The sequence below is a fragment of the Pelophylax lessonae genome, assembly GCF_965119305.1.
Source record: "Pelophylax lessonae genome assembly, chromosome: 12".
Taxonomy (NCBI): Eukaryota; Metazoa; Chordata; class Amphibia; order Anura; family Ranidae; genus Pelophylax; species Pelophylax lessonae.
Genome location: NC_138779.1, coordinates 25,702,418 through 25,714,878, shown reverse-complemented (window position 1 = coordinate 25,714,878; position 12,461 = coordinate 25,702,418). Strand labels below are relative to the sequence as shown.

The 12,461-nt window shown below is 44.2% G+C and overlaps 1 protein-coding gene across 1 annotated transcript in view; it reads left to right on the top strand.

The window, feature by feature from the left end:
• The window catches only part of PIK3CD (phosphatidylinositol-4,5-bisphosphate 3-kinase catalytic subunit delta), a 122,818-nt gene that overhangs the window by 96,182 nt on the left and 14,175 nt on the right, over nt 1–12,461 (top strand). The window contains exons 12-18 of the mRNA XM_082274508.1: nt 5,117–5,284; nt 5,374–5,495; nt 6,883–7,026; nt 7,396–7,495; nt 7,636–7,814; nt 9,960–10,069; nt 12,001–12,079. Coding sequence (XP_082130634.1) covers nt 5,117–5,284; nt 5,374–5,495; nt 6,883–7,026; nt 7,396–7,495; nt 7,636–7,814; nt 9,960–10,069; nt 12,001–12,079 — 902 coding nt within the window. The remainder of the gene's footprint in view (nt 1–5,116; nt 5,285–5,373; nt 5,496–6,882; nt 7,027–7,395; nt 7,496–7,635; nt 7,815–9,959; nt 10,070–12,000; nt 12,080–12,461) is intronic.

Here is a 12,461-nt window from a genome sequence, read left to right as displayed (position 1 = left end):
TAGTCTGGGACTTGCTCACAGGAGGAAAGCGCACCGTGCTGCAACTCCTCCTTTGTCCATTCGACAGGCTGGAGGAGAAGATGTGATCAACAAAGTGATACTTTTGCAGCTATTGGATCATGTTGTCTTTCAATGAATTTCGGGGGAGTATGATGTTGAACTAGTGCTCATGGAGGATGACTGCAGTTATACATATAGGAAAAGGAGGTGCATATATAGTAACAATCAAACAAAGGATATACTACAACACACTAGCAGCGCTAAAATGAATGAATAAATAAAGTGCAGTCCACTGGGATAAAGTCCATGTGTTCATATATTCATGCAACGTGCCCAAGATAATCACTCCTGACAATCTGAAGCCGTGAGTGGATAATAGTGATGTTAAATACACCGGACCCTCCACCGCACCAACGTGCTCCCCCTATTGAGAAACACTCACCAGAGATCTGGTCATACAAGAGCCTGTAACATCAGCCTGTCTCAGGCCAAGAAACGATCTCCACCGGATCAACCAGGACAGATGGCACTTGATCAATCTCGATCAGATGAGTATTTGTAGCAGACCCACAGGAGGTTCCAATCAAACCAGGGGTGGTACATGTGAAAATAATAACTCACATAGGGCAATATTGTATGGCTAAAACACTGCTTTATTACCCAAAGATATATCCCCAGTGGCTGATGCACTTACACAGTATAAAACAAAGCAAGCTTATCATATAGAAATGAGGCATAAACCTGCGTGCAGAGACCGGTCCCCGTAGTGGCAGTTCGCCACTGGTACCAAGCTATAGCGAGCCGCGGGTTCCGCATCGGACGCGGGTTCCGCATCGGACGCTGGTGTTGCCTCGTGACCGCGTGACCACGCCCTGACGCGTTTCGTTAGCAAGTAACTTCAACAGAGGGCGTGGTCACGCGTGTACGGTCACCGCTATTTCACTGTATCGAAGGGGCGGTGGCACCAATCAGCCGGATGACGCGGGACTTACCCACTCGTCATCACTTCCGCCCTCACAGGAAGTCATATCATGCAACAAGGGCTTCCGCCCACACAGAGCGTCACTGCCTTCTCCGACCGAGGCTGTACAACATCTCCAGCACCCCTGGAAACAGACGGAACAAGCGCTCGTCGGATCATAGGCCGATCATGTAGCCCATATGTACACAATGAACTTATATGGTACAATAGCGACTTATTACAAATGGAATATGAAGATAAAACTATGATTATCATTCAATATACATAACGATAATCCAAAATAATATACATAGTTTAAAATAGGTAAAATTACCTTAAGACAATACATAAAAGAAATAATAAATTAAAATTAACCATAATAAATACAGAAAAGGCAAGGGTAGACGACTAAATCCAAAGTCAGAAGATTGCATACATGGAGGGAACTAAATGTCAATAATCACTAATGAAACAGTTGATGTCTAAATCAACGTTTAGCCCTTTGGGGTGCAGAGAGTTGGTCAAAAATATCCAATGGGTTTCACGCTTGGACAGCTCTCTTACTCTGTTTGAACCCCTCCAGACAGGCTTGACATGTTCAATGCCCCAAAATCTAAGCTCACTCGGATCTTGATTGTGATGCTTTTTGAAATGTAGAGAGACATTATGGTCCTTATAACCATTTCGAATATTCGCAATATGCTCTGAAATGCGTATTGCAATGGTTCTCTTCGTTCTTCCGATATAAATCAAGCCACAAGGGCATTCCAGGCCATATACCACATGAGTGGTATGGCAAGTGATGAGATCCTTGATATCAAAGGTCTCACCATTCGCGGAAGAACTGAAAGAAGAGAACCCCCGCAAATGCGTCCGCACCTGTCTACATGTCTTGCAACGGCGGCAGGCATAAAAACCAGTCCTGTCATCCCAAAACATGCAGGGCTTGGTGGGAGGGTCAAGGACCTTACACACCAGTTGATCTCCAAAGGTGCGTACTTTTTTGTATACAAAGGTAGGATTAGGTGGAATAATACTCCCCAAAATCCTATCCACACTGAGTACACCCCAATGTTTCCGAATAATGTCCTCCACCTCTCTATATTGGGAGTTATATTGCGTTCGGAAACTCCACTCCTGTTTGTTATCCGTTGGTCTCACAGTGTCTGCAAGGCATTCCTGCTGGGAAATACCCAAGACTTCAGTAATGGTACTATCAAGTTTCCGTCCATCATAACCCTTCTCAAGGAAACGATGTCGGAGAACTTGAACCTGTGTCAGAAAATCCGTATCTGAGGAGCAGTTCCTCCTCACGCGTAGGAACTGCCCCTTAGGGATATGCTGCAACCAACGGGAATGGTGACCACTATAAATGGGTAAATGCCCATTCCGGTCGGTGGGTTTAAAGTACACACGAGTCTCCAGTGCTTGGTTTTTTAACATCACCTCTACATCCAAGAAATGGATAGACTCGTGACTCCAACTAAATTCTAGTTTAACGCCATTATTATTGAAATTAAGCGAGTCAGCAAAATCTCGCAACGTACTTTCCGAACCTTCCCATATGAAGAATAGATCGTCAATGTACCTTTTGTAGATCTTAAGCTCATTCTTGGCGAGCGCATAGATAAACCGATCCTCCCATTCCCCCATAAAGAGATTGGCGAGGCTGGGAGCAAATTTGGCTCCCATCGCCACGCCACGTTTCTGGTTATAGAAGGTTCCATTGAACCAGAAATAGTTATGCGCTAAGCAAAACTCAAGTGCGCATTTTAGAAATCTCTTTTGGGGGTCCGGGAGGTCAGTGCGACTACAAAAGGCCCAATTCAGAGCTAATAATGCGTCCTCGTGCTGAATTATAGTATACAGCGAGGACACATCAGCTGTTACTAGAAAAACTTCTTTATCTGGGGATATCTGGACGTCCCTCAAGGCCCGGAGGAAATCTTTGGTGTCCTTGAGGTACGACCTCAGATTTACCACACTGGCCTGTAGAAAGAAGTCCAGGTACTCACCCAGTCTAGCAGTGACTGAATTGATCCCATTAACTATGGGTCTCGCTGGGGGGTTTTGTGCATCCTTATGTATTTTAGGAAGAGTATATATCGTTGGTACTCTATTAAAACTAGGCATAAGGTATCTCTGCTCTTTATCAGAAAGTACACGATGGTAATAGCCAAACTGTATAAGATCTTTCAAAATCCTCCTATATTCAAGAGTTGGATCCCCTCTCAGCTCATCATACGTTTCTGTATCTGAGAGCATATTGCTGAGTTGATTTAGATAAAAATCTTTCCTTAGGATCACTACCCCTCCCCCTTTATCAGCTGGTCTGATTATGACATTTTTCCTCTCCTCCAAAGCCTCCAAACCTTGCTGGATGTGTCTAGGGTTCACCCCTTTTCTAGGCCGCAGGGCTCCTACATCCTGCAGTACTAGATTTTTAAACACCTCCACACAATGGTTGGAGGACTGTGGAGGATTAAACAAGGAGCGGTTTTTGAGACCACTGTCTACTCCTACAGTGGTGGCCATACTATAAGACCGGCTATTATTACTGACCCGATTAGGGTTAAGAAAATATCTCTTTAGATTAATTTTCCTAACATACTTATGTACATCTACGTACACATCAAATTTATTGAGGGGTCTATGCTTAGCACACTTTAGACCAGCATTTAAAATGTTAATCTCTTTTTGCGTAAGAGAAATGCCAGCCAAGTTGTACACACCCGTTAATCCACCAGCCTTCTTTTTTTGTTGGTACTTCCTCCCTGCTCGACATCCTCGCATGCGTGCTCCGCTCGGACAGGATATTGGGAGGATGGACCGGCCCTTGGTGGATAACTCGGGGGGGCCCCATTCCATGGGTCTCCCCCTCCAGGGTCTGCCCCCCCTGTCTCCCTCCCCTGCCCCGACCGCCCCTCCATAAAAAAGGACGGGGTGGGGGTACAGGCGTGGATGGTGCATTGGCGTCACCCAATAAGTCATACCTGTTAAAGGTTGGGAGGGGTTTAGGGGAGTTGGGACCACCCCTATAAAATGATCCATCTTGCCCGCCATTCCTAAAAGGAACGTGTTGCCATTGATCATGGTTAGATGGATAATTGTTACCATTGGATTTAGTCTTACCCTTTTTCTTTCCCTTTTTATTTGGCATCTGTGGTGCCGGATTGGCATAATAACTGGCACCCATACCACTAGAAGTGGATGGGAGCGGCGTACTAGGGACTGACTCCATAGGCCGTGCAATGGACTGTCCTAGCGGATTCTGCCAAACATATACATTGCCAGTCCTGAAGTCCTGCGTGTCCCTCTTATATTTCTTAATTTTCTTTTTATGTGTGTCCTTGTCAATTTTATCTAATTTCTTCTTTACATCCGTATTGAACTTAATAACCTGAGCTAGATCTTTGTCTGGTTCAAGGATTAACTGTTTGAGCAGGTTTTAGTCCCTCGTTGTGCCCCACTTACTTGCTCCTTTTGTATAGTTATACATATAGGTTTGGACCTAAATGTGGGTGTAGAACTGAGATCCTAAGATTACAATTTTTTCCCTAGGGTTCCACTTAAAAAGTTGAGCATCAATAGCAGTAACCTCCCCAGTCCCCTTCTGGTTGGATTTTTTTTTTTTTTTGTTTTTCAATGTATTTTTTCAATCCTAAAAGTTTGAGGTTTTCATTGGCACATGCATTGCTACCAACATGCATTGCAATGTTACCTACACTGGTAGTCTCCTATTCCCTAATATTGATAGGAGGAGACGTTAAGATGTTGCAGAGGGTCAGATACATTTTGCATGTCTTAGGACATATGGGATGGGGATATGAGCTGGTCTTTGGTTATATAGCAATGATAGGACCAAGCCCACAGGGAGCATTCTATAATATTGGCTGTGAAAACTCTAAACAAGACTTTAGACTTTATTGAAGACCGACTGTGTATGTTGTCTTCACATATCAGACCTGTGAGAATGTCTTTAATTGGAGAACATCAATATTATTACTGATGATTCCTGGTCATGTGTTGGGGGAGCGTGGTGTGCTTTCCATGTCACGCTCTCCCGTGTGCAGCTGTATGCTAAGCTTTGAGATCTGGGTCACTGTTAAGGGATAAACATGGCATGTGTTTGCCCTTTTTCTTACCCCTCTACAGCGTCAGCAGCTCCAGGAGATCGTGGAACGGAAAGGTCAAGCTGAGCTGTATGAACACGAGAAAGAGCTGGTCTGGAAGCTTCGCCATGAGATTCGAGATCGCCACCCGGAGGCCCTGCCCAAACTGCTCCTCACCACCAAGTGGAACAAGCACGAGGACGTAGCACAGGTACAAAATGTTAGAGATTAGACGAAACGTGAGTCAAACTATAACTGGGATAAATTGTTGCCATTGTTAATATTTTATGTTTTCTGTAGATGGTGTATTTACTGCAGAATTGGCCTGAGTTGCCTGTCCTCACTGCCTTGGAGTTATTAGACTTCAACTATCCCGATCGATATGTGGGATTGTTCACTATGAACTGCCTGAGGAAGCTAACGTAAGTAACTGCTAGTCTGGCAAGGTGGGGAAGAAGGTTGTTGATGTAGTTGGTTTGGCTGTTTCGAGTTTAGTAGATAGTGAGATACCTAATGAGAAGGAATTCCTGGAAAGATTTGCTCTTGCTGGCTGGCGGACTTTGCTATCAGTAATGCTGGAGGCAGGGTGACTTTGGGAGTACCTAACAGCTGTTAGCCTTGCAACAGTGATATAGTAAGCAGCTAGTGATCATGGTAGTTGGAAGTTTGTCTGACAGTGGGCCATTTTGTAAAGGGTACACGTGTCTGGCAGTGCTGTTCTGGAGAGGGGAGGTGTGTCTGGCAGTGCTGCTCTGGAGAGGGGAGGTGTGTCTGGCAGTGGGCCAGTCTGGAGGGAGGAGTGTCTGGCAGTGGCCCACTCTGGAGGGATGAAGCGTGTCTGGAAATGGGCCACTTTGGAGAGGGGTGGTGTGTCTGGCAGTGGGACATTTTGGAGGAAGGAGGCGTGTCTGACAGTGGGCCACTCTAGATGGAGGAATTGTGTTAGGCAGTTGACCACTCTGGAGGGGGGAGACCAGTCTGGCAGTCAACTACTCCAAAGTGGGGAGGTGTGTCTGGCAGTAGGCCACTCTGCTAGAAATGCCTCCCCTCTCCAATGGTCCATTCCGGAGATGGAAGGCATGTTTGGCAATGGACTACTCTGAAGGAAGGTGGCGTGTCTGGGATTGGGCCACTCTGAAAGAAGGAGGTGTCTTTCAGTGGGCCACTATGGATGGAGGAGGCTTGTCTGGCCATGGACCACTCTGGAGGGGAGAGGCGTGTCTAGCCGTGGACCACTCTGGAGGGGAGAGGCGTGTCTAGCCGTGGACCACTCTGGAGGGGAGAGGTGTGTCTAGCCGTGGACCACTCTGGAGGGGAGAGGCGTGTCTAGCCGTGGACCACTCTGGAGGGGAGAGGCGTGTCTAGCCGTGGACCACTCTGGAGGGGAGAGGCGTGTCTAGCCGTGGACCACTCTGGAGGGAGGAGGCGTGTCTGGCAGTGGGATATTCCATAAGAGGGAGGCATGTTTAGCAATGGGCTACTCTGGTGAGGGAAGACATGTCTGGCAATGGGCTATTCCATGGAGGGGAATCATGCCTGGCAATGGGCCACTGTGGTGAGGGAAGGCTTGTCTGGCAATGGGCTATTCCATGGAGGAGGAGGCATGTCTTGCAGTGGGCCACTCTGAAGGAAGGTGGCGTGTCTGGCAGTGGGCCAATCTGGAGAGAGAATGTGTTCAGCAGTGGGCCACTCTGGAGAGGGAAGGCATGCTTAGCAGCTGCACACCCAGTTGTAAAAAGTTAAAAGGAGGTATGTGTTCTCCTTATTCAGAATAAAACTGATGATCCATGTCTCCCATTCTCTCCTTAGGGATGAAGAACTGTGCCAATATCTGCTGCAGCTTGTTCAGGTTCTCAAGTATGAATCTTATCTAGACTGTGAGCTGACCATTTTCCTGCTGGAGAGAGCACTGATCCACCGCAAGATCGGCCACTTCCTATTCTGGCACCTTCGGTAATGGCTAGTGGTGTGCACCAAAATATTTCTTAGGGTCCAGTTCTATAAATGTAGAAGGAGAACTGACTGGTTAGCCAGGATTTGCTGGCTTTTTTCTGTAGTCCAGCCTTTAAGATCCACTAAACATACAAGCTAGTTTATGCAGAAAAAGGTTTTATTATAATTCATAGAGAACTGTATGGACATTTCAGGAGATGATCGGGGAGGGGGTGTGTTTTAGGTGAGCATGTGCTTTACTGATGCAGGGCAAAAGTTAACAGCCCTTTTTTTTCTTAATGTAGCATTAGCTTTACATATTCAGTAATTTCGGCTTCTTATGTCTATACAGTTTGTTACAATCTCCAACTTTTGTTTGCTGTCCTCCAGATCAGAGATGCATGTCCCCGCTGTGGCCCTGAGGTTCGGTCTCATCCTTGAAGCATATTGTCGGGGTAGTCTCTACCATATGAGGGTTCTAATGAAGCAGGTGGATCACTTTTTTCTTCCTTGTGGAGTTTTAGAGAATCGGTTCTTCTCTGTAAACCTTTATGTATCTTTGAAAATTTTTTATTTTTTAAGGTCAGTTATGTGACACCTTTTTGTTTATTTTATTTTTCTTGGTGTTAGGGGGAAGCTCTGTCCAAGCTGAAGGGTCTTAATGATTTTGTGAGGTCCAGTGTCCAAAAGACAAACAAGGCCCAGGCCAAAGAGGCAATGCACATGTGCTTGAGACAGGAGACCTACCTGGAGCCCCTCTCCCACCTCTATTCTCCTCTAGACCCCAACCTCATTCTGACAGATGTTTGGTAAGTACAGGGATATCATGGACATATTGTCTCCAAGCAAGAGCATCAAAAATAGCCAAACACTGGTTGAGATTTGTATAATAATGGGAAACCAGAACCTTGATCCCAGCATTCATGGAAAATGCTCAGAAGCCTCTGTTTACTGAGAAATTAGACCTCTAGGAATCAAGGACACCTCACTTTTGCTGCAACTGGGATGTAAACTGTCAGGGAGCAACAGTTAATCAGTATGCTGGTTGGGGTGGGTTTATAGCTATATATTATATCAGGGCTCGACAAACCCCAAGGCGCCAGGTCGCATTTGCGACTAGAATTAGCGACCTGGCGCCTGGGGTGCCCTGCATCAGGTGTCCTGTCCTTTTTTGCGCCCCCACCTCCTTTTCGAGTTCATAGACTTCCGCGCCGTCCGAAAATTGAGGCCCCGGCTTTTCGGCCTTCTTCTGTGAGGCTTCCAACGGGGAACTGGCGCCCTCTTGTGGTGGCCGGGAGTAATGACTGTTTCCACTGTCTGTTCTCAATGCATTCCCATCTCCTTCCCAAGAGGAGATGAGAGGGAAGTATTTGCAGGCTTCCTCTCACTGTCCAGTTACCTTTGCTTAAAGGTAAGTGGACAGGGAGTGTTGTGGTTATTATTAATTTATTTTTTAAATTAAAAAAAAAAAAAAATTAATAATTTTTTTTCTTTTTAATTATTATATATAAAAAAAATAGATAGATATATATCTTTTTTTTTTTTCTCATCGCCATGCCACAGCTGAAGGCCCCTTTCACACGGGCTGTCTGATCAGGTCCGCCTGTCAGTTTTTCAGGCAGGCCTGGTCAGACCCTTCATTCTCCTCTATGGAGCTATAATCTGCCGCCATCTGATCCTGTCCGCCAAAAACAGACGGATGGTGGTTCTATTTTCTATCCTTCCCATGGATTGGATCAGATGGCATCGGATGGAAAGAGACAGACAGACTGTTTCCATCCAATTGCGCTATAGAGGAGAGTGGGGTTCTAGTCGTATTTATGTGTAAATTTAGTATCCGTTTTATTAAATAAAGCTTGGTTGTTAGTTAAAAAAAAAAATGGCTCCTAATTTTTTTAGCTGGCTCCTAGATTTCAGGCAAATTTGTCAAGCCCTGTATTATATAATGCAGGAAGAGAAATTTTACATTGGGAAAGTCTTATCTAGGTTGATTCTAACGTTGCAGATACCAATACAAATAAGTACCACATTTAAGAAGGTGCTCATTAAAATTCAGTTGATCTCACACTGCTAAATAGTTGAAAAAAAACACTTGGTATAAGATGTGATCCCTTTTATAAATACATTTTAAAAAGAATTTAAGGAGAGAGTTTCCATCTGATTACATCAGATTTTTCCACCTTAAAGATGGTGGCAAGAGCTGTGTTGTCTGATCCCTCTGAAAACAGGATGGTTGAGCCATGTTGAGACTTGAGGTTGTGGGCTTCAAGTAGAACTGTAGGAAAATCTTTTTTTCATTTTGGATAGAGCAATGGAGGGTTACAACCCCTGTCAGTTTTTTTTTTTTTCACCATCTGTGTCCCATTGTAGAGATTTCCCTTCACTTCCTGTCCCATAGCAAAACAGGAAGTGAGAGGAAATCCCTCCAAATTAAGGGAATTCATTGGGGACCCCCAGGTCACCAGAACTAGTGTCCCTATTGGAAGATTTCCCAGCTTACTTTTCTGGAGCCAACCCAAAATTTGGGATTTTCTTTTACTTTCACTTTCAATGATAATGGTAAACAGGACAAATAGGAGAAATCTCCTTAACGGGGACACAGACCGCAATAAAAAATGGACAGGGATTCTGATCCATCTCCACTCTATCCAAAACTAAAAAAAAAACATTTGCCTTTTAGTTCTACTTTTAAATTCTGCTAAATATATTCATAAAACCTAAAGTTGCTGGTAACTGAGTTAAACCGAATCGGAGAGGAGCACACAAGATACTTTTCTGACTTGTAAAGGAAAAAGCAGACATCCTGGGGTGGGGTGTCTTCCTCTTTTACTTTTAAAGGTTTCAATTGGGTAATTGATCTCTTCAGCAATTTGTTCATAAAATAATTGAATAAAACGCTGACTAAGGTCCTTTTTTTGCCTCTAAAATCTGAGTTGCAGTGTTCTCTTCCACAGTGTCGATCTTTGCACTTTCATGGAATCCAAGATGAAGCCACTGTGGATTGTATACAATAATGAACTATACGGTGGAAATCGTGTTGGCATCATCTTCAAGAATGGAGACGGTAAGACGGATTCTGGGAATGCCCGCTGTATATGCGTTTTTATAGGTTAATCCATGAAGGCCTGCCGTATAAAGTTTTCTATGGTCTTCTGAGAAGCCTCTCCATTTGAGGGTGTCTTGGTTCATCCCAGAAGGCCCTCCATATATGAAGGTGTCTAAGTTAATCCAGGAAGGCTCGTCTTATGAGGATGTCTAGGCTTATCCAAGAAAACTTTTTTCTTGGCATATTAAAGAAACACTTTGAATGCCCAAACAGCTCAAAATCCTTCGTCCGGTCATGTTTCAACACCACAGTCACTAAAAACATGTTAAGTGTTTCCATTGTTAAACAGCCAGTGTCCTAAAAATCAGAACACTGAGGTGTTTTAAGTGACTGTGGTGTCAGAAATATAACAGGCACATTCATTTTGCTTTAACACATCTTGAGAAAATGCAAATATTTAATAACTTTAAAGTAAAGTCATTTCGAGTCATGTCTCAAGTCAAAGTCAAGTCATGAATACCAAGTCAAAGTCAAGCTGAGTCTTTAGTCAAGCAAGTCTCGCGTCCTCAAACTGGTGACTTAAGTCTGACTTAAGTCAAGTCATGTGACTCGAGTCCCCCACCTCTGGTGACTAGGGTTATCTGGAAAGGTCTGTTAAGTGACGAGAGTGTATAGGTTCATCCAAGAATATAAGGGTGCCTAGATCATCCCAAGAAGGCCCCTGCTATATGTAAGGGTGTTACCAGATGATTCATCTGGTAAGGCACGCAAAATACCGTATGAGGGTGTCTAGGTTCATCTGGGAAGGCCTGCCATATATAAAGATTTCTAGGTTCATCCAAGAAGGCCCTCACCATATGTGATAGTGTCAAGATTCACCCAAGCAGGCCCTCACCATATATGAAGGTGCCGAGATATCCAAGATGGGCCCTGCAATATATGTCTAGGTTCATCCCAGAAGGCTTGCTGTAAATAAGAGTGTCTAGGTTCATCTTGAAAGACCTGCTGTAAATGAGGATGTCTGGGTTTATTCTGGAAGGCCCCTACCATATGAGGGTGTCTAGGTTCATCAGGAAAGGTCTTCCATTTATAAGGGTATCCAAATTCATCTAGGAAGGCCTTCCTTATATGATGGTGTCTAGGTTCATCTGAGAAGGCCCCCGCTATATAAGAGGGTGTCTAGGTTCATCCAAGAAGGCCTACCATATGGGGTTGTTGTCTAGGTTTATCCTGATAGGCCCACCATTTGAGGGTATCTAGGTTCATCCAGGAATGCCTGCATTGTATGAGGGTGTCTAGGTTCATCCAAGAAGGCCCACCATATATGGGGTTGTCTAGGTTTATCCTGATAGGCCCACCATTTGAGGGTATCTAGGTTCATCCAGGAATGCCTGCGTTTAATGAGGGTGTCTAGGTTCATCCAGGAATGCCTGCCATGTATGAGGGTGTCTAGGTTCATCCAAGAAGGCCTACCATATGGGGTTGTCTAGGTTTATCCTGATAGGCCCACCATTTGAGGGTATCTAGGTTCATCCAGGAATGCCTGCGTTTAATGAGGGTGTCTAGGTTCATCCAGGAATGCCTGCCATGTATGAGGGTGTCTAGGTTCATCCAAGAAGGCCTACCATATGGGGTTGTCTAGGTTTATCCTGATAGGCCCACCATTTGAGGGTATCTAGGTTCATCCAGGAATGCCTGCGTTTAATGAGGGTGTCTAGGTTCATCCAGGAATGCCTGCCATGTATGAAGGTGTCTAGGTTCATCCAAGAAGGCCTGCCATATATGGGGTTGTCTAGGTTTATCCTGATAGGCCCACCATTTGAGGGTATCTAGGGTCATCCAGGAATGCCTGCCATGTATGAGGGTGTCTAGGTTCATCCAGGAAGGCCCGCTGTATATAAAAGTGTCTATGATTATCATCTTTGCATCATGTCCTCCATTCTCCGCAGATCTTCGTCAGGATATGCTGACGCTACAGATGATCCGGCTTATGGATGTTCTGTGGAAGAAGGAAGGGCTGGACCTCCGGTAGGAATTTCTTTTATTTTTTTAGGCAGCTGTAAATGATATTTCTGACTTTAAAGGATAAGTTCACTTTTACAAAAAAATATATAAATGTACATTTTTTGCAGGTAAGAAGTGCATTTCATAAAAATAGAATATCTAAAAAAGTTAATTTATTTCAGTAATTCAATTCAAAAATTGAAACTTGTCTATATTTTATATTTTGTTGCATACAGAGTGATATGTTTCAAGCATTTTTTTTTTTTGTTAATTATGGCTTACAGCTAGTAAAAACCCAAAATGCCGTATCTCAGAAAATTAGAATATTACATAAGACCAATAAAAAAAAATAAAAAAGGATTTTTAATACAGAAATGTTGGCTTACTGAAAAGTCTGTCCATGTAC